This window comes from Tupaia chinensis, unplaced genomic scaffold (assembly GCF_000334495.1).
Source record: "Tupaia chinensis unplaced genomic scaffold, TupChi_1.0 Scaffold000014_1, whole genome shotgun sequence".
NCBI classification, from domain to species: Eukaryota; Metazoa; Chordata; class Mammalia; order Scandentia; family Tupaiidae; genus Tupaia; species Tupaia belangeri.
The window spans coordinates 2,515,610-2,538,971 of record NW_006159444.1 but is presented as its reverse complement, the minus strand read 5'-3'; the positions used below and the strand labels follow the sequence as shown (position 1 = coordinate 2,538,971).

Below are 23,362 nucleotides of genomic sequence, written 5' to 3'. Positions count from 1 at the left end.
TGTGTGTGTGATTTGGGGCAATGAATAACTATTTTGTGCCATGGCTGTGTTTTCTCATTTAACAAAAGGATGAAACCTACCTCCAGTAAAAGATATAAATGTACATAAAGCACTGTACATGAGCAACACATGTTAATGTCCTAAGTCACTAGCTGTTCTAGAGGAGCCCCAAATCCAACAGGGCTTGCCTGTAATGTTTACCAATTCCAGAGAATACACCCAAGATCCAGCAACGAAAACATGAGTTTACTTATACAGGATGGAACTGTTAAAAGACAAACTAATTTAATTGAAGAGAGTTTTAAATCTTAACATGATTTGATTTGGGGAGTTTGCAGACCAGCTTCCAAGCAACTTCGGCTAGTCTCATGGCCACATAGTACTTAAGTCCCAGAAAAGGAAAGTGATGTGTATAGGAACAAGAATGTGACATACAAAAGATGAAAGTGAAGAAATGAGGTAGGGAAACAATTTGGGTAGGTTACATTCCAAAGTTTGTCTGTTTTAGCACAGTTTAAAAGGCGGGATGCCTGTGATTGACTGAGCCTAGCAGTTGTGATTGACTGTAACCTAGCAACCAGCTCAGGAAAACAGGCTAACATGTATGATTTCAGCTTATCCATAGGAATTCAAGTGTGGGAGTACAGTAGCTGTTTTAGGCCAAAATAGTTTAATTTAACATACTACTCCACTGATGGCTAGGTGGACAATGTTCTCTGACCTCCTGAGCACAGGCTCAGATTTTATATAAGAACAAAGCATTCATAAACCAATTAAAAATCAGTGCAGACTCCCTATAACCAAGACAGGGATCTGCTTTGCACACACGCTACTTGAAAGTGAGAGTAAAATGTTAACTTATCAATGAGCAAAGTAAGTTTAGAGTTTAGTACCCCTAATCATGTGATGTTGATGTGGGAGGGGTGTGTATGTCCCTGGAAGCCCTGGCCATTGGTCAATTCCATGTGATGAAAGTAATTGCCAAAAGAAGTTCAAGAGGCCTGGTCAGACCACCAGCTGGGTCTCAGGGAGATAAGGTGTGGAGAGAGGGGAGAGGAAAGCTCAACACACTTCTTTACCAGCTTATTCCTGTCTGTCTTCTGTCTTGCTGATAAATATCAATATTCTAATGGGCTCCCTACTCCTAAGTTTCAGTGTTATACTCCCAAACTCATAAGTTCTGAAGTCTAACCCTTTCCATTTGCTCCCTCCTGAATTATTTCTTCTCAGAGGTCATGACCGGGGAATCGATGAAGCAGTCGGCTACATTGCAGGAGCTCTGCTGTCTGTGGCTTCAAACCATAGCACCAATCAGTTTCTCAATTCTTCTTCCTAGTGGTTTATACAGGAAAAGGCAGCTTACCGTCTTACTTCACTCTGTCATGTTCACCTTTACTTGATATCTCCAGACCATGAGGCTTAGTCGCCACCTTTCCTTGTGCCTCTCATGACCATATTTTTTATGAGAATTTCTCATGCAGACCTCTAGCACCATAAATTTCTCCTTCTCAGACACTTGAGAAGTGGAAAAGATGCAAACAGCCTAACTCTATCTCACTCAACGCTGTCATTTGTCAAATTTCGGCCCTTTCTACCAGACATCTAGCCTGACAGCCCACGGACTCTTACTACTCTTCTCACTCTCTATCTAGTCCAGAGCATCTAGGGTCCCCCCAATTAATCAAATAGCTGTGACCTTATCTCAACCCCAAGCGTGGACCGGTTCTTTCTCATAATTCTCTCAGGTCTGTACCAATCGGGCATTGTTCGGAACTCCCTGAACATTCTCTGCCTGGAGTAGAGGCCCTCCAGATGACTAGTACAGTTTCATTGCTGAGATATCAGACATGTGCTCATGAATGCATACAGACATACATGTGCACAAATGCATAAATATACTAACATGATCAATAAAAGTAGTTAATATTTTTTCAATCACTTTTCACTTGAGAAGCCAAACTGCTTCCATTTCTTATGTTTTTCTTATTAGTAGTAGTATTTTTATTTTAATTTTTATATACATTCAATCATATTATTTAGCTTACAAAGTGAATATTTCAATCCATGAACATTTCTCCCCAGCCCAGTTGATCAAAATATCTTCCACCGATAACACCACACCTCCCCATCCCATCAATACTCTGTCTCCGTATCCCTCCTCCAAATGCCCCTTAGATCCCACTTCTCCACACACACCACTTCTGGCACTAACCCATCTCTTCTGTTTGTGCTACCTTAGGTCAATCATCTTCAGTCATGGAGTGCAGACACTTGGTATATATTAAGTGGAGACATACAATGTCTCTCCTTCATAGCCTGGCTTCACTCAGCAGTAAATCTTCCATATTCTTCCACTTTCTGTCAAAAGCCAGGGTTTTGTTGTGTTTTTTTATGGCTGAATAGTATTCCATAGAGTATATGTGCCACAGTTTTTCAATCCATTCATCCATACAGGGGCATTTGGGTTGGTTCCATGTCTTTGCAATTGTGAATAATGCCGCAATAAACATCGATGTGCAAGCATTTTTCCAATGAAAAATCAATACAAGGTGGATCAAGGATCTAAATCTAAGATCTCAAACTATGAAACTGCTCCTGAAAAACACTGGGGATACTCTGGGAGACATTGGGCTAGGCAAAGACTTCTTAAATAAGACCCCCTGAAGCCAAAGCACAGTCGATAATCCCCAAAATAGACAAGTGGGATTATATCAGATTAAGAAGTTTCTGCATGGCAAAAGACACAGTAATTAATGTGAATCGACAACCCTCAGAATGGGAAAATATTTTTGCTGATTATGCATCAGATAAGGGACTGATAACCAGAATACACAAGGAACTCAAACCGCTGTTTGGAAAAAAGATGATCAACCCTATTAAAAGATGGGAAAAAGAGTTGGAAAAAAAAAAAAAAAACATGACATAGAAATAGCCAAAAGGCATATGAAAAAATGCTCAACATCCCTCATTGTAAGGGAAATGCAAATCAAAACAACATTGAGATACCACCTAACCCCGGTCAGAATGTCTAAGATTAAAAAAAAAAAAAAATGATAAGTGTTGGCGGGTGTGTGGTGAAAAGGTAACTCTTTTACACTGCTGCTGGGAATGTAAATTTGTCCAGCCACAGTGGAGAACAATTTGGAGATTCCTCAGAAATCTACAAATAGGACTACCGTATGACCCAGCAATCCCACTCCTCTGTATCTACCCATTTCTTATGTTTTTCTAATTTCACTCCTCTTTCCCATTATATCTCAGACTAGTATACCTAGTCTCTCTCACACTCTTGCTCCATCTATGTAAAAGTCTTTCTTAACCACTGTAATATACCATCCTCTCTTCCTCATCTGCATTAAAAAAATTAAAAATTAAAAAAAAACTCTTCTCAGAGACATAATTTGGCAATGAATATGTCCTTCTCCAGGACAGAAGAGATAGCAAGTAAAGATGGACACCATAGAATGAAGTGTAAGACTGTAAGCTACCTTTTCCTGTATAAACCACTGGGAAGAAAAATTTACAAACTGATTGGTGCTTTGGTTTGAATGTCCCCTCCAAGACTGACATTGAAATTTCAATGCCTTTACAACAATTTGAGAGATGAGACCTTGAAGAGGTCATTGGGCCAGGTGGGCTCTTCCATCCTGGGTGAGATTAATGTTGTTGGTCCCCTTGTCTTGGCCTTTCTTCTTCTGCCCTTGACAGAGGTGATTCCCTTGATATTGCACTTCTGAGCTGTTAGAACTGAGCCGCTAAATTTCTGCCCATTGTAATTTATCTAGTCCATCATATGTTATTATAGCCACACAAAATAACCTAGAACATGAGAGTTTCTTTTGAATAGGTAAATGAATTGCAGCTCAACCTGAGATGACCAAATCACCTACTAATGAGCACCTATTTGCTGTTTTTTCCCTAGCAGTAATATAAAATTAATAGATGTTGAGTGTCTGAAAAATATAGTTAATCTCTTCCCGAAAGAATATGTACATCATATCAAACGGTTTTATCAGTTAGCGATTTCCACAATAATGTTGTGTAACAAACACCACAAAAATCTCAGTGCTTGCAATAATATGTAAGTATTCATAAATCTTTAGGTAGATCAGGATTCTGTTCATCCAGTCTGGGCTGAGTTGGGCTGCTTTGCTTCTTACTGCAGGTCTAGAGATCAGCTGCAACAGCTCTGCTCCCTTGTCTTGAATCCTATTTGGAGCTACAGGCAAATCAATAAAAGGAAAGACGTATAAGAGACCTCTTAAAGCCTAGGCTCTGACGTAGCATGGTCTTGCTGTCATAGGTCAAAGCAAGTCATGTGACCATATTAAAATCGAAATTCTGAGAAGTACCTTTCACTTCCAATGAACCCACTGCAATGGGTAGATGCAGAAAAGAGGGAAGAATTGGGAACAATAATTCAACCTATCACATGTCTAGAGAGCACATGTCTTGAGAGTAAAGAACACAGTAACGTGAGGTTAAGTAAAAAATGACATCTAGGGTTTTTCTCAGCTCTGTCGCAGTGTGACTTTGGGAGAGTCATTTCAATTCCTATCTTGAAAATAAAGGGGTTGGACTGAATAAACCTGTTGCCTCACAACTAATATTTAATCTCAGATCTGTTTTACTTATTCAGTATTCCTATTTGGATACCCCAGGGGCTATTTAAAATAATCGTAATAGAAGTAATTTGTTGAACACTTACTTTTTCTTTCTTTTTTCTCTTTCCTTCTTTCCCTCCCTTCGTGTGTGTGCGTGTGTGTGTGTGTGTGTGTGTGTGTGTGTGTGTGTTTATTTTTCCCACCAAGTTAATAGCCATTTTGATAAAGAAAACCCTAGGGCACTGACTAAATTACTTTTTCAAGTTCACTTAGCATTAAAGTGCTAGAACCAGGATTTGAACGTAGGCAGGCTGAACATAGTCCATGGTCTTAATAATTACACATACTGCCCCTCTAGTGAATAGCAAGTTGCCCTAAACCAAACTCTTCACATTGTATTCAATAAGTATCACACTTCCCTTAGTAAAATAGCCAATGATAAGGCAATATTACAATGGGGCACTTCTACAAGGCAGTATCACAATGCCATCAGGCATAAGACCATTCAAAAATGCAGGGTTTCTTTCTTTCTTTCTTTCTTTTTTTTTTTTTTTTAGTATTCCTAAATGAGCCAAGGTGCTGCCCTGAGATGAGACATTTCTTTGAAAAAGGAAGCAGAAACTAAAACAAAAATAATGACATGGTATACATTCTTTCATTTTAGTGTTTCTTTCAAAGTAAATCCCCTCTCCCTCCCCTTGAAGAATGTTCAATGTCATTATCCACTGACAAGGCATTTGCTAAATTTTCCGGGGTTCTTTTGTTTTTTTTTCTTTTTTTTTTTTTTTTAGTATTCCTAAATGAGCCAAGGTGCTGCCCTGAGATGAGACATTTCTTTGAAAAAGGAAGCAGAAACTAAAACAAAAATAATGACATGGTATACATTCTTTCATTTTAGTGTTTCTTTCAAAGTAAATCCCCTCTCCCTCCCCTTGAAGAATGTTCAATGTCATTATCCACTGACAAGGCATTTGCTAAATTTGGATATCTAGGTAAAGAGAGAAAGTAGAAGAGGAAATCTTATATGGTCTACTTGAATCTAAAGGAAAAAAGGAAAAAAAAAATCTTGCTGGTATTTTGATAGAAATTGCACATAAAAAACTATGTAATCAATTTGGGGAGAATTGATGTCTTCATTACACTGAGTCTTTGAACATATGAACAAGGTGTATTTATTTATTTACAAATATTTTATTTCTGTCACCAGTCTTTTGTAGTTTTTGGCATGTGAGTTCTATACATTTTTGTTAGATTAACACCTAAGAATTTAATTTTCTGAGTATTCATAAATGGTATTACACTTTTAATTTTGCTGACCACAAAAAAATTGCAAGCATATAGAAGTGCAATAGATCTTTGTGTATGTTCATCCGTAATTCTGTAATTTGGCTAAATTCTTTGATTAGTTCTAGGAGGGTTTATTTGCTTGTTTTTAGCAATTATTTAAACATTTTCTATACAGACAATCACATCATCTGCAAACAAAAGGAGTTTTATTTCTTTTCCTCTCTGATTAAATGATATTATTTCCTCCTCCTATCTTATTGCACTGGCTAGAACTGTTAGCATCATGCTGAATAGCGGTGAAGAGAAAGGACACTTTTGCCTTGTTTCCAATCTTAAAGGAAAAGCATTCAGTCAATCTGCTCTTTATCAGCAGCCAAACCTTTCTCACATACTAATCTGACCATACCAATCCCTCACTTACAACCTTCCAGTAGCTCTCAGTTTGCCCCTTGAATGAATTCAAACTTTTTCACATCATTTAAATACTATGGTTTTACAATCTGGTCCCATGTGGAATTGCCTCACAGAGCATCACGTTGTATCACAGTGCCACCATCTGGCCCCCTTCATTCATTTTTGTTACTCGCAGTCAAGATACTGAATGGCAGCAGTAGCTCTCAACCTCAGTGAGCATGTTTTGGGCCCATGGTTAGCCTCCATCTCTATCACCATGGTTTTCCTACTCATGAGCCCTTTGACTGAGGTGGTCAATTATAAAGACGGGTAGACATCCTGCCTACCAGGTTGCTTAGTGCTTCTTCAGAAATGGAGGCTCTGCTTCCAAAGATCAGATCCTCCATACTATGTGCACTCTCACAGGTACATACACAAGCCTGCCCTCCAGACCTCTTTGTCTTCACTACTCCTTGAGCCACTTCTCTCTCCACTCAAAATGGATTTATGCATTATCACAAGCTCTGCCCCCAGAAGGTTTTCCATTCACCACTGGTTTTCAGAATCACCCATAAGGAAGGAGACTATGGGTCAAATGCAGTCTATTCTTGGTTCTAACTCACATATCAATAACCCACTAATGAAATAAGTTCAGACACTTTCTTCTTCTATTTGAAAATGAAAACTCACCTATGAGGTCAAATGTGTGAGCTGAATGAAAATTGACTATGCAGTTGACATAAGTGACACAGGTACCTTGGTCCCTGTCCCTGTTCATGCCATGTTATGGTGCTCTCTGTAGCTGGGTAAACTCATTCTAGGTTGTACCATTCCTCTTTTTAACAATGAATTGCTCCTGGGCTGCTCCAATTTTAGATTTAACAATATGCAGCTCCTGGCAGTTAGTTCTGGCTACAGTTAACTGAGATTCCCATGGTTAGACACTCTACTATCATTAATGTCTATTAGTGCATTTTTGCATAGAAAAACAGAAAAAATATGTTGTAACTATTCTGACAACTCAATAGCATGTCAGGTGCTATTTCTCGGTGATCACCTTTTCTCTACTGATAGTATGGCCTTGCTCCAGAGCCCTAGGTTTCTATGCTATGACTCTCCTGTTGGGGGTTGCCACAGACTTGACATTGTTTCTTTCTATACTGTATATATCTCAAATACCATAGGAATCTGCTAAGTCATATGACCTCAGCAACAGGACTGCTTGTACCATAGCCTATTCCTCCTTCACTGTCCACTCTTATTCTGGGTCCCACTCAAAACTAGAAGCTTCACATTTCACTCAACGACTAAAGTCAGAACAACCTTCTCAAGCGTAGAATATTGTGCCTTGACAACTTAAGCAGGTTCACCAAACACAATGCTGCTTTCTTTCTGGTCAAGTGTAAGATACCATTCCTTGTCCTTTACTTTAGATGAGACATCCTGGTTTGCCTGACCCATTGGATCCTTAAATATTTCATATATTTGGCAGTCTCTTGGATCTTTAGAGTTTATTTTTCACTCTTTGAAGTTCATGTATCTAACCATGGTCTCCAGAGTACATGCTACTTCTAACTCTTTGAGTTCTTGTTTATTACACAAAATAATCAATAGAGTACACCAATATAATGTTTGTGGAGTGACCAAATGGTCCAGATCTCTTTATTATATTGTGATTCATAGCAGGAGATTTAATAGAGCTCTGAGCAGGACTATAAATGTGTACTGTCACCAATCTCATAAAAATGTGACATGTCTCTGATCCTCCGTCAAAATGGATATTGAAACGAATGTACTCACCTACGTGGCCTATATACCTGAAGCTGTAATCTAGCAAAAATGCCACATCCAACACACAGCTACACTTAGAGATGTGACTTGGTCGAGTTTACAGGAATCCACTGTAATTTATCATGATCCATTTGGGTTTTTCAGAGACCAAACTGTTTAATTGAATAGGTATGAATGGGAACCAATAACTTTAAATTCCAAACATCTTTAAGTGTCCCATTAATCTCTGTCACTCCTCTAGTATGGCATGTTAATTTGTATTTACAGTCTTTTCTGAATGAGGTAGTTTCAGAGATTTCTGTTAGGCCTCTGTCATGGTGACAGCTATCACTGGTCAAAGAATAGCCAAGAGAGTTCTTCCAACTTCCAGGTGTAGCCATTCCAACAATATTTCTAGAAACCAGTGAGGACATGGGTCATTTATTACTTGAGGAGCATTTGCTGAATGTTTCTACCCTAACACTTGACCCTGTATGCTCCTATTCTAATTTTTGGGTTGTTCTTGGGAATCAGAAACCATTTGGACCCAATTTTCCTTGAAAATATGTACGCATTCCCCTTATCATTGTAGATTACTCAAGTATTGGTTATAGGTTTCTTTAGGAAGGGCAAGGAATTGCCTGTATCTCATTTTATACTACTGCTTAGATCTTCCTCATGGGAAACAGCTTCCTTTTAAGGCTTAGGTCTAGGGACTAAACAAAACATTGTGACTTTCTTTTAAAGCAACTGACCTTGGCCTTTGGCAAATCCATTCTTGAACTCTTTTGAATATATACATGTGCATCTTCATTTTGGCTTCCCATACATCTTGTCTCTATAAATATTGGGTTGTCAGAAAAGTCATGACATATTTTTCTATGCGAAAATGTGCATGACTTTTCTGACAACCCAAATAATATGTTCCATTAAGATATTCTAAAATCTTAATCTTCTAAGATATGCCACAAACTGCCATTCCAACCTCACTGCCCATTACGATAATTTTGACTACTTTACTTATGGCGTTTTTTCCTTTTTTTTTTTTTTTTTTTTTGAAGGATTTTTTTTGCTATAGCATATGTGTACTCTCCAGAGACGCAGAGAAAGCAGAGAGACAGAAAGTGAGAAATCACTCCTCTGGGGGGTTGGCCGCACCACAATCCCTTCTCCTCCATTCTCTTCTCAGGACTTTGGGTATACATGCATACGCGACCAGTGTGAATTTTAAGCTGCCAGGTCTGGAACTCAAACCACACTCGACTACATGAGAGTCCAGTGACATAACCATTACGCCATCTGCTGGTCTCATTTAGGACTCTTAACTACTGCTATCTGGCCTCTACTCTTTCATGATTTTATTACCCCCATTGTTACTAAAGAATTCTTTTTTATTTTTTTCAGAGTATCTCCTACTGACAGTTCCAACCTCCAGAAAACAGCCACATGTTTTTGATGATCGTAGCTCCCTTACCTGTGCATTTCTTATTATTTTGGTAAATAGTGTTTACCTGGTGTGTCCACCAAGGCATATAATTAGCTGGTTTTATAATTTTCCTTTTTGAGCCTTTTTCCTGACCTCTTGGCATCAAGATAACTTTCTCTACACTCTGCCCTGACAGTTCAGAGGTCTCTACCTCATGAAATGTGGGCTACACTTTTTCCAAGCTGCCAAGGAGAATCATCTTAGTAACATAGTACACTTGTATCCCAGGACTCCTGCTAAAACATCAACTCCTATGACATAGACTAGATGGAATATATTGAGCCCATATTAATAATCACGCTTCTAGCTTGATATTCTCTCCTTGGTCCCCTTCTCCAGCTCCTCCAGAATCCACTCCCAGATGTTGTGTCCTGGTTGCTGCTAATGAATCAGCGAGGTTCTGAAGCTATTTGATGTATAAGTGCTTTCTTCCTTTACTCAATCTAGCCCTTCTCCAGCTGGGTTATGCTAGCATTGGCCCTAGTGACAGGTCAGGTGGCCAAGAGAGGAAGAGGTAGAAAACCTGAGAAAGACAAGCATTGTCTTACAATGTACTTGCCTCATATGAGTCCTCTGACTATCTTTCAAGTGTGGGGGCTTGGACATCTATCTCCCCAAGTAAGGAGTAATGGGCCTCTTTTGCAAGGTCAGAATGAAGCTGGGAATTCAAGATTCTGAAGCATATCCCCATACATCTTCATCCCAAATCCTAGGATCCTTCCTTATCCAGATCCCAACTTGGTATCAGAGGCTTGATAAGGCTGAAAATTTAATCTATTTTGAAGTTCTGACACTCTTATAACTTAGTCCTTTGCCTGGTTTTCAATTCTTCTGCCCTCTAACTATTGTGGATTAATGTCTCTTTAAATGCAAAGACCTCTCGCTCATGCTTTGCTTTAAATTGTTAGTAGATCTGAGGCTGTTACTCTTTAGTGCATCAGTGGCACTCAATTACCCCTTTCCCCATATCTCTCCAAGACTGGAGACATTGCACCAACTGGTACTCCCCTCCCTCCTGTGTCTCATCTCAGTTCACTGTAGGAAAAGTAATCTTGGTAATCACCAACCACATGTGGTGGTGTCTCCTTGCCATGTAACTGGCTCTGTATCTACCTCCCTAGCTCCATCCTTACAGTTTGTGTTCTGGAACCATTTCTAGTAGTTAGTGTCTTCGCTCAGAAGCACAGACTGAGACACAGAGCCTTATGGAACTGATTGATTGAAAGCATGCTTTCAGAAGGGAATGAAAGAGGAAACATAAGACAGGGAGGAAAAGGAAAAGCTCTGTAAGGACGTGACCTCAGCTGAAGATTAGCTTCAGCTTGGTTCCTCAGGGAAGCTGAATGCACCCCAGAACTGGTTCCATCTTGTGGCAAGGAGGCTGGGTTGTGTTCCCCATCAGTCAATCATTGGTTGCAGCTGCCCTGTTTGGGTAGGAGAGCATAACCTCTTGCCCTCGGTGGCCTTCATTTCACTGAGTGCAGTTTTCTGCTAGCTTCAAAAATGCACAACTGGGATATGAAAGCTGTGGCCAGGGGATGGGATATGGGCAGGTAATCAACGGCATCTACAACGATGACCTTGGGGACCAGGATAATAGTTTGCTAAGCATTTAGCCATCTTGTTTGGGAATTTTGTCCTTTCTCTGTATTTTCCACTCTGGATAGAACTGCTAAGACACGGTCAGTGTTGGTTTAGTGTTTATGACTTTCCAAAATACATGACTGGAGAAACTATCAGACTAAATACTACTCACACATCAGGGATTACCTGTAAATACAGGTTTTTATGATTTTTTAAGACCGACATAAGATTTTGTCATTTACAGGGGTCATAGCCTATGGAAATTCTGGGCTTATCAGTACATTTCAACATCAACACCCACTCAGAAAAGTCCCCTATTTATGATGCTATTTATTGCCAAAAGAAAGGCAATTTTATGATGCTATTTCAAAATTTTCTTTGTTCATTTTCACATAAATATGTATTTTAAGGAAGTTGTATGCCACAGATTGCAATTTTCATAATCTGCAAATTTAGAAAATTCTCTAAACAAAATGTGAGGACTTCGTAATGAGAAGAGGCAATGCATAAAGCAAGTCAATTTTTGTGGACCAATGGCAATTTTTGGAAAATCTAAATAATATTGATCTAAGAAACCTTAAACTTAGGACCGCTGGAGAGAACCACATGAGGAGCAGAAATAGAGTCTCCAATATTATTAGGTCTTTTATTCTAAAATAAACATCTAGAATCTATTATCTTTGTGACTGCCACCAGAGGGCACCATAATCTTTGTAGACAATCAAAACACAGCCATTGAACACTTGCCAGGGAAAGGTTTTATCTTTAAGGAAGCAACAGTACAAGGCAGAAAATGAACACCAGGAGTATATTTCAAATTTTTCTTTCATATCATTTTACTAGGTATATTTTCTCTTATTTTTATTGTCATCTTACAAGTCAACCTCAAAAACACAAAGCAAGAGAAATGAGCCATGCCTCTTTTTCTCAGTTTAGTCGAAGTAGTAGGTGACAAGGAATGAGAGCACATGAAATTGAAGGTATTATTTCCACATTCACATCTTGCCCCCAAACACCATGCAGTGCTAAAAGTCACAACCCCATCATGCAAGGACATTAAAATATATGGCAGCTAAAATTCTTGGTTTTTATTATGGGGTGTTAAATGTCTCATTGGTGCATGCTTCCGCTTTGGACTAAAGGCAAAGAAATATCACTACAGAGCAGTGAAGTCTCACGGCAAGAGAATAAAGACTTTTTTTTTACTAAATGGAGAATCCATTTTTAATGTTTCCTACGTGATACTGTGGTAGTTTGGGAAAAAGTAAAATACACAGAAGACACAAGGAAATTGCTTTATTTTTATTCTAGAGAATGTGTGAGTGTGTACACATGAGAGAAAGAGAGTGGGAAGGAGAAAGAAAGCATTCCCCAAAGGAGCTTGGTCATATTGCAATCCTTTTTCCTCTAATTCTCCATCCCATCAGGATCCTTGGCATGTACACGTTAGGTCTGGGAAGCAGACCCTGAGCCAGCCATGTAGGAGCTGCAAGCACTAACCACTGCACGACGGAGACAGCTAGACATTTATTTTTTCCTGTTTCATAGCCAAGGGAAACACATGGTTCCTCAATGTCTCATTTACTGAAATGGGTAGCTTTCTCAGAAGGGTGGAATTATTCCCTTTTCCCATTTCACAAAGGTTGCAAAAAAATCAAGTTTCAGGGCCTTTTGTTTAATTATATATTATAGGAGCCAGCAGTTAGCGTAATGCCATGTCGCTGGACTCCCATGTAGTCAACTGCAGTTCGAGTCCCGGACCCAGTGGCTTAAACTCACACCGGGTACGTGTGCGCACGTGCCCAAGATCCCAAGAGGAGAATGGAGGAGAAGGGATTGCGACATGGCCATCCCCTCCCCCCAGGGTGGGGGGAGGGACGGCGGTGATTGCTCACTTTCTGTCTCTCTGTCTCTCTCTGTCTTTCTGGCGAGTGCAAGCACCCAATAGCAAAACCTCTCAAAAAAAAATTTATATATTGTAAAACCCTAGGCAACTTTGTCACCACCCACTTCTAGAACCAATTTCTCTAATGAAATAAGCATACAAAAATAAAGAAATTGGAAAACTCCAATCCTATATATTATCTTGTAAATGACTGGAGGAGAGATACATTCTAATGCTTCATTTGGATATGGCAGCTTTTCACAGGAAGTGGCTTCTGGATGGGCATCCTCTGTACTTAAGTTACTCACAAAGTCCTTTGTGCAGCTATATCAAAATATTGTCTTCATTACAAAGAGATAATTGTCCATGAATTCAAATATGGCTTAAATCTGTGTAGCACCTCTCCTCAAAAGACTTAGAAATGTTCTTTCTTCTAAACTCTTTCACCTCTATGGCATGTGACTTGAAGGCTAAGGAAATCATCATCTTTACAAGGAAGAAACGAAGAAGGGAAAGTCAGTGGACTAATGAGTTGTCACCTAGTTGGTCTCCAGCATCTCACAACAGGACATTTCTTAAAAGGAAAACAAAATGCTCTCCATCTCTTTGAATAAACTTCTTTCATCCGAGGATCTCACTGCACCTAACAAATGGTTTGAGTTACAGAAGGCAAGAAAGAAGTGAAGAGTAATTAGGGTAAACCCCAGTGCACAGCCAGCCAAAAGCAGGTCACTTCAGGACCATTAGAAGAGAGGGAACCAGTGGCTTCATCAGACTTGAAATGATGACATAGTCAAAAGCCACCATGGTCAGCCATGTGCTGAACCCAGTGCCAAGGAGGACACAATCTACAGCAAACTGACCACCTCCAGCAGACCTACCGCTAACCGCAACTTTGCGAGACAGAGGCTGAGTCTTGAGGCTCCAACCCACATTCTGGCTTCACTACTTGGGGCTCTGGGACAGGCACTTCACTAGAACAATAATCCACAATCATGCAATGGGGTAGGTGGCAGGAGGGTGGGAGAAGTTTGCAAATTGCATGCCAATTTGTAAAGTACAAAGTGCTGTGTAAACATAAGGCATGGGTTTCATCTTGAAATCTGACTCCAAACACAATCTATTTCTCAGACTTTCTGAAGTCGTAATCATACATTTTAAAATTCTGCCTAGGACTTTGATTCTATTTGAAGAAGGAAGATTTCTTAAAAGCAACAGATGTCCTTAAGATGCAGGACTGATCATTGGATTCAGTGATGTTGACCAGTGAGAACATTGTTATCAGGCTCCAATTTGCATCTGTAGGCTACCAATAGTAAAAGATCAAGAGATTCTCCATACAACCCCAAAAAAGGAGTCCTCGTCAGGTCCTCATCCCTAACAGGTACCATAAGTTTAGACTCAGAGATTCTCTACTTCCTTCCTGAGCAGCCATGGTTCTGCCATTCCACAGCCCACAGACTACAGCTATAGTGATGGGTATAGGAATTTCCTTTTAATGCCCAGAAACTACTCAAAATCCATTTTAGAGATGACCGACCCCCAAGCAATAAACTGGAAGTATTTTAGTTTTCCCAATTATCTTTGGACCAGAAAAAATGACTTGAGGTCAAGAGAAACTACCAGGCCACTCCAACATTGAGTATCCTGGAAGGTGTCACCCACACACTCTTCCTCTTGCTCCTCTCTGTCCCCCTGCCCTCCTCACAGTGAAGGTTGGAAACTCACAGAAGCATCCCTCCTTTCTAACCCCACCTAGTTCAGAGCAAAAGCATTCACATAGAAATCACTAAGGAGCAGGGAGATTTTGGTCCAGAAGGGCAAGGTACAAAGTTGTGCACTTCAGTTTAACTTTCATTTTGGGAGTTTGCAAAGTAATCTTTAATTAACAAAGCAGAATCTCTAGATGAACTTTCTTAAAGTGACTGAAAAATAACTTTAAATCTTGATTAAGTATTCTCATGGCCTGTTTTGCCTTTAAATTTGAATGGAACCAAATAATTTAAAGAGAGAGGTCAGTTAAATATGTATAATGAAAAGCCAAAGTAAAATATTGGAATATAGTCATGAACTCTGGACAAAAGATTTAGGAACTCTTCATTTTTGGAAAAACTGTTTGAAAGTCTACAGGTTGATGCTGCAAACCAACAAATAAGTAAGTGGAAGAATGCTTCACGTTATTTCCTGTTTTGTTTCTTTCCCTCAATACTGTTGACATCGGAAATCTTGAATAATCAGCATTCTAATAGGTGTACAAGAAAGAATAACAATAATTTTCAGAGGGAAGACGTTAAACCATTGGCCTCTCCAGCCAGAAGCATCAAGGTCTACACCAAGAACACCAGCCATTACTTCTCTGAGGTGATTACCATAAACTTACCTGTGAATGCTTCATCTGGCTAGACTCTCCTAAGCGTTTGCTGGGCCAAACTGGTTGAGTTATCCTCTATCTTAGAGAAGCTTCTAGTACCACAACTTGCTTCCTAGTTTTTTGTTTCTGTTTTTGTTTTTTCCTTTTCTTTCTTTTTTAATGCTAAGATTTTGGTTACAGAGTATTAAGATTTCCTAGTAAAGCAGAGGAAATAGTAAACAGCTATTTTCATTTCATTTGCAGATGCAGTTCAGGTGGTCATTTAATTTTGAATGCCAAGCCATAACTTTTGAAATTACAAAATAAATGTGTTATTAACAATTAGCTAGAAGCAAATAGGTCCAAAGAGGGTTCTTGGTAGGTTGTCGTTATTACCATGATGAAAAACATTCACTGTGATGAGTAAGTGAAGACTTTCATAATGTTTCCCTGTGAACTCTCTTTAACAATAATGCCCAAATTTTGATTAGTCTGTAGTTAAGAGATTTCATTGGTTGTGTTTCATTTGGTCTAAGGGTTGTACACACACACACAACATAAAGATTAAAGTTTATTTAACAGAAGAGATAACCTAAGATGCAATCCTTTTCTGCTTAAGAAAGTGACAAAAGAAAGACAAACTTAAGAGCCTGGGTTGAGAGGTGTAGACCAAAAGACAGCAAGAAACCAGAAAATGAGAAATTATGAATGCATGCGTCCATATTTTTCACCACAAGATTTCCTGAGCATTCCTCATACATTATAGTGCAACATAACCTCAGTAAATCAATAGTATTCCTATTTTTCTCAAGCAAAAAGTATATACTTCTAGAATATATATTGAGCAAAACATATAATAGTATACCATCTTTAAAACACTAGTAATTTGAGCTTCTATAAATATATTTAAATAACAAACATATTAGAGAGAGCTATTCACATAGCACACAAGTGACAGATAAACATACAAAAATAAAAGTCATGTTCTGACTCTTGTTATCTTTGTTGGATTTTTTGGGTAGAAGGGGAGACTGGGGGCTCAGTGAAAATACTAAAGCATTTTAAACACCAGAATCATCTTCTCAATATTGCTCCCAGGAACCTGAATACAAGTCCATACTGTGTATAGGTACCACCGCCAAGAACAAAAGCAGCAAACATGGCTCGCTGGGTTTATTCGACCTCCCTGTGGCTGTTTAGAAACCTAGGCTGAAGCAGAGGTCTGCAACTACAAGAGTTTTCTCTCGCTGTTGTGAAGAAAGAAACACTCGTCAGATCCTCCAGCTTGCGTAAAGTGTGAAAATGTCAAACTGTCCTGTGAGTGAGTGGAATATCGAACACGCCTCCTCTTGCGCTCTCCCACACACTCTCTCTGAAACATTTCTCAGCAAGTGGAAAGGGTGCCACCACTCTGTGCCAAAGGCAAGGAATTTTCATTCTGCTCCAGTAAGTTCTCTAGAAAGCATTCCACCAGTCAAAAAATGATCTGGAGAACAAAGCTACCCAATCAGGTGGAATATCTACATTCTTCCTTTGAAAAAGAGAATGTTTGTAAGAATAATTATCCCTGGTTAAAAAAAAAAAAGAAAAAGAAAAGAAAAAAAAAAAAAACTTGATCTTTTGCCCATACAATGTTGTAACTCTCTTGAAAACACAAGGAACAAAAGACGTACTTCTCACATCCCAACCTGAGCCGAGCATCACTGTTCTCTACCAGGAGTAACACAAAACATGTTCAACTGAACTCAATCATTCCACTCTCGATGATGTGGAACAGCTGGAACAGCTGGAACAAGAAGTCCTATCCATGACTTGTGATTGTCTTCACCTAAATTGCATCTTCAGAGGAGAAGATGCTTGAGAACTTGCTTTCAGTTTTCCTTTTAAGGAAAAATGGTAGCTCTGGCAATATCTTGGACAGTTGCTTGTGGGAAAACATGAAAGGAGAGAATTCTGGCTTTTTCTCAAATAGAGTTTTCAACACAGGTGGGAGATGGTGATCTCTTGAGTTCCTGTGGGGTGCCGTCAGGGACAGGTGTGGGGTGCTGCTGTTGATAGATGTCCTGGATCAGCAGGGTGTTCATGACCTTCCATTCTCTGTATTTCCTGGCTGTCAGCTTCGGATCATCCAGCAACTGGTTAATCATGGCCAGGTCATGTTCTTTACACTATTCAAGTAGGAAAAAAAAGGAGGAGAAGGGATGCTGTGAGTATCTTAATTGCAACAAACTATCTTCATCAGTTCTTTTACAAATTCACATATACATTCATCATAAAGTTACTGCAGTGTTTTTGCACATTAGTATTCTAATCCCTGCATCTTTAAGAGATGTGGCAGGTCATCCAACTACATATGCAGCCACAAAGAAGTGTCCTGTCCAAGAGTGAGTAGAAGAACTAGACATACACTCAAGGTTCTGTGTTTCTTTCCCTGATCAATTCATTATTACACATGACAGAAATCATTCTGTCTGAGACTAGTAGATGGAGTAATGGTTATGTCACTGGACTCCCACATACCTGAGTGTGGTTCGAGTCCCAAACCCGGTGGCTTAAAATTCACACCATGTGTATGTGTGCCTAAAATCCTTAAAGGAGAATGGAGGAGAAAAGATTGTGCCATGGCCTTTCACCCCTGGGGGATGGTTTCTCACTTCTTATCTCTGTCTTGCTTTCTGTCTCTGGTGAGCATACCTGACCTATAGCAAAAATCTCTATTAGAAAAGAAAGAAAGAAATGATTCTATCTTGATGTGAGCACTATTCCTCCTGTAACGTAAAACTGATCATCTAAACTTCACCAAGTGAATCTGGGACATGATCCTTTACCTAAGACCCAAGGGTACACAAAACACATTTTAAAGATCTTTTTATTAATTAAATTATCTAATTTTTAATAAATGACATTTAGTCTATATACAGAGAGAATATATAGACTAAATATACAGGTTATCTTTTTATTCAAAGAAGAGACTAATAACCTTCCAGCAAAATGTTGTAAATTCCAATAATGCCGATAAATAAATAATAATCTGTTAATACTATTTGACCCTGTCTCTTCTCTAATCAGTGTACACATTTCTAAAATGCCTGGCTCAGGTTAGAGTTTTCTTTAGTCAAGGAATGAGAAAAATAAGATGTATTATTCTCCACAAAAAAAAAAAAGGACATAATTCAACCCTGACAATTTTATCTCAAATAATTTTCCATTTTCTCCATTCCTACAATCAGTCCTAATTCTGGATATATAGCACAATGTATCACACTTGATCTCCTGCTACAGCCTCCAAAGTGAGGTACCTGCCTCCAATCCCCTTTTCTTTCTTTTTTTTTTCTTTTAGAGGTTTTCGCTATAGGGCGCGTGCGCTCGCCAGACAGACAGAGAGAGACATAGAGACAGAAAGCGAGAAATCACCCCCCAGGGGGGATGGTCATGCCACAATCCCTTCTCCTCCATTCTCCTCTCGGGATCTTGGGCATGCACACACGTGCCTGGCGTGAGTTTAAGCCACCGGGTCCAGGACTCGAACTGCAGTCGACTGCATGGGAGTCCAGCGACATAGCCATTACACTAACTGCTGGTCCCCCCTTTTCATTTTTTTAAGTTTATATATTTATTTCTTCCATGAGAGACAGGCAGAGATAGAGAGATAGGCACCCACGGTAGTCCTCACACCAAGATCCACCCCCAGTCTCAGACAGCCCAGATTACCCACTTTAAATCCACCCTCCATATGGCAGTGCAGGTCTCCACCTGAATGCTGAGTCCCTTTAATGGTCCCTTGTAGCGTCCAAGGTTCTTGATGTGTGTTAGCTCCATTTGTTGACCCTACAGTTCTTACTTTACCTTCCAGGCCTAACAGTAATGACAAGAATTTTCTCACCCACACAGTGCAAATCCACATCTCCCTGATGTGCCACGTGGAGAGCCTTGCCCACTTCGCTGCCTGATGGACAAGTTGCTTTCATGTGGAACACTTTCTCATCGTCACCAATTTGTCTGTCACCCATAAATCTATACTCATTTCAGATGTCATATTTTCCAAAAAACCTTTCTTGAACCACCAAATTGGACTGAAACCCTTTTTAATTTATACTCTATTGCCTTTTCATGCTTAGAGTCTTCTCAGAACTTATTGTGGCACATTAAGATGCTGAGGAATCTGTCTATCTTAAAGCTTGAAGATGGTGACAGGAAACATACCTTCTTCATCGCTTTTTACCTGGCACCTAACACAAAGCCAGGCGCCGTGGGGATATTCAGTCAGTATTCACAATTGGACCAGTCTCTCTGCCTACTCCCAGGACAGCTGTGTTGCTCAAGCTTCACAACCATGCTCACTGGTCTCACTTCAAATTCACTGTAAGTGGACTTTCACTGCTATGTAGTCATCATATTTTCACATCCCTTTTCTCTCAAGCTGTTCCAAGTGACTATTTCAAAACTCCTTTAAAACCTCCTCTCCCATTGTCATTCACTGCTGATGACTTTGCTACTATTATTTGAGGAAATAGAAACTATTGGAGGGTATGTCTTCCAGGTTCCCATTACTCACTCCCTGCATCAGCCCCTGCTCATATAGGTGAAACAACTGTGCAGCTTGCAAAGTCTCATCCCTGGACTTGGTCACTATTGCCCCCCACCCCTCCAACACAGGGAATTCTCCCTTCTCCTATGACTCATCGGTTTCCCACCTCCTCTGGTCATTCTCACTGGTGTACATGGATGCTGTTATTTCTTCCATCTTTTTTTTTCTTTTTTCTGTTATTTTATTTCAAGTCTTTTTTTTTTAATAAATTCAATCACATTATTTAGGCTGCAAAGTGCATATTCTAACGTGTTCATTTTTCCCCAGTCCAATTGATAATACCATAAAGTTATCTTCAATAGATAATACCCCATTACTTTGTCCTGTTAATGCTACGCCTCTCTACTTTTCTTTTTTTCTTTCTTTCTTTTTTTTTTTGAGAAGTTTTTGCTATAGGGCGTGTGGGCTCGCCAGAAAGAGAGAGAGAGACAGAGAGACAGAAAGAGAGACCCCCCGGGGGGATGGTCACACCGCAATCCCTTCTCCTCCATTCTCCTCTCTGGATCCTGGGCACGCACGCACACGCGCCTGGCATGAGTTGTAAGCCACTGCATCCAGGACACAAACCGCGGTCAACTAGGTGGGAGACCAGCGACATAGCCATTATGCTAACTGCTGGTTCCCGATCTCTCTATTTTTCTCCTTAAAGTCCTTCCTCAGACTCTACTCCTTCACCCACCCTCTTCCCACACTATATCTGGTACTCACAACCATTTATTGTGTTTCTATATCCTTTAGTTATTCAGTTTCGGTGATAGAGTGCAGACACTCGGTATATATTAAGTGGAGATATACAACGTCTCTTCTTCGTAGCCTGTCTTGCTTCACTCAGCAGTAAATCTCCCATGTTAAGAGTCCTCCCTGACCTCAGTCCCCATCAGTAAGTGCTCTACTTTTCTCCCTACCTCCAAAGCCCCCATGCACATTCTTTCACAGACTTGCTCCACCAGGCTTTTGCCCTCATTGTTCCACCAGAACTGCTCTTGTGAAGGCCACCAGTAACCGAATGTTGCTTAACCTAAGAACCAATGATCTATCTCCAAGTTATTTAACAACAACATGTTGGCTTCTCCTTTTCCTTGAACATTTGTTTCCATTGCTCTGTGACACATTCTCCCGATCTTTCCCATCCCACAATGGCCACTTTTTTTCCAGTCTCCTTTGCTGGTTCCTCCTCATCATCCAACCTCTTCACACTGGAGTGTCCCAGAACTCCAGCCTTTATCTTCTCTGTTCTGTCTATATCGATGCTACGTTGTCTTTTCTTCTCTCTTTATATGCTCATGGTTCCAAATCTGTGTCTCCCCTTTCTCCTCCCCTGGCCTCCTACCTATTTGTTATAACTTCTTCTTCCCACCCAAGCAGCTCCACTTGGTCACCTAACAGGCATCTCAAATATGACTCATTCCAAACACAGTTTCTCTTATTCTCTACACCCTACCCCACTCCCATTTCATACTGAACTCTGCTCTTACCATCGTCTTCTGCAAGCGCCTAGGCGCAACTCCATCTTCCCAGTTGTTCAAGGCAAACATTGGTGCGATCTTTAACTCTTTCTGGTATACCCAGTCCTCCAGCAAATCCTGGTGGTTATCCCTGCAGATATGTCAAACTGTGCCATACTTCTGTGCAGAGCCTTCAGAGTAGATGTGAAGGTTTTGCAATGGCAACAAGGCCCTACTTGACAAGTCCCTCACTGCTCCTCTGGCCATTACTGCTCTCCCTCACCTCTCATTCCCCCTGTACTCCAGCCACACTGACCTCCTTACTCTTCCTCACACAGTCAGGCACACTTTCCCCAAAGCATTAGCAGTTTTGTTCCTTTGGCCTGGAACACCTGGCCTCAAAATGTTCATTCTTAAAACCTATTTTCAGCTTCCATACAAAGTTCATCTTTCAAAGAGGACTTTCATGCCTTTCCTCATTAAAAATCAATCCCTCAACCTTCTCTATCCCTCTCTTTTCTATCTCTAGCATATCTATCACTACTTATCACACAAAAATTTTTAATAAATAATTATGCTTATTCCCCTACTGAAATGTGGTGTTCATGAGAGTCAGCATTTTTGTCTGATATCCCCACTGCCATATTCTCTATTGCCTGAAAGAATAATTGATACAAGATAGACATTGACTAAATACTGGTTGAAAAAATGAATATACAAAATAAGAAATGAGTGAAAGGATTACTCATTTGCTTTTTAATACCGTTATATCATGAACCCTATTTAGAGTCTGAGGAAATACCCTCTGTAAACAAACTATATACATACCAATAGACGAGAAGATGATGATAAATAGATGATAGACAGACAGATAGAGATGATGATAGACAGAGGCAGACAGGAGGCCTTGCTTCCAGGAGAGAGAAGAAAAGAGTGCAGTTGGAAGGTACGTGGGGACAGGTAACGGGATGGTGAACAGGACCCAGAAGCAAAGGAAACAATGGTTAAATGAGTAACTAAAAGGACTGTTTTTAGAAAGGCAGGTCCAAGAGAGAGTTGAGAGTGTTATTTCTTCTTCTTGAGTTCTCCATATCTGCACTGACCACCACCCCACACACACACAAAAAAGAACAAAATGGATAACCTTTCACCCTCTGTTATCACCAGAGTGTTATTAGTATAAAGTTATTTAAGGAATTTTATTTTTTTCTAAAGAAATGTAGACATCTGATTCAGAGGGAGATCTTAATATTCTATAGAAAAAAATAAGATTTTGAAGATTAACAAAAATTTGGAAAATCAATTTTAAAAAAGCAAAACCAAAATAACCACCTCTTTAAATCTTAAAGAAGTTTTTAGTAACATCTCTCTTCAATTTGAGACATTTAGGCTAGCATTTCTCTTGTATTTTTTAGCAACAGATATGGTCTTTAAACAATTTAAATTTTGGGCCATTTGGTTCAACTCTGTGTTATCTCTTTTATGGATAAAAGAAAAAGAACTATGGACAAGAACACAGAGGAAGGAAATGAATGAAACAACAAAACCTGGCTCCTTCCTAGAAGAGACCTCCAGGAAGTCAGAGCATCACACATTGGCCCTGCTTCTCCTGGAGGCTGCTGGAGGCTCAACCAAGGTTCGGAACTGCTTTTGTAACGTCCGCCTTGCTTTCTGGCAAGCAAGCAGTGGTTGGCAGAGGTTTCAAAAATTTCTTGAAAAACATTATGCCATACTTTACATTTTTACTCCAAGTATTCAACACCTGACTCAAGAGCTAAACATTGGAAATGCACTCGGTCAGAGCAGTTTCAAGGAAGGGAAACAGGACAGAGTAACTCTTAAAAGACTTTCAATTGGGCCCATTAATCATTTTAAAATAAAGACAAGCTTGGCCAAAAGTCAATGAATGTTGAGTTGTCAGAAATTCTGGAAGATTTACACTTAGTGTATGCTATTGTACTTTGCTCAAC

At 39.7% G+C, this 23,362-nt stretch overlaps 1 protein-coding gene across 4 annotated transcripts in view; it reads right to left on the bottom strand.

Annotated features, from left to right (window-relative positions):
- Positions 1-13,331: 13,331 nt before the first annotated feature.
- Positions 13,332-23,362, bottom strand: part of IPCEF1 (interaction protein for cytohesin exchange factors 1) — a 208,873-nt gene continuing 198,842 nt past the window's right edge. For all 4 annotated transcript variants that reach the window (XM_027769832.1, XM_006139988.3, XM_027769838.1 and 1 more), the window contains one exon: positions 13,332-17,527. In XM_027769832.1, the coding sequence (XP_027625633.1) occupies positions 17,324-17,527 (204 nt within the window). In that variant the 3' untranslated portion in view covers positions 13,332-17,323. The remainder of the gene's footprint in view (positions 17,528-23,362) is intronic.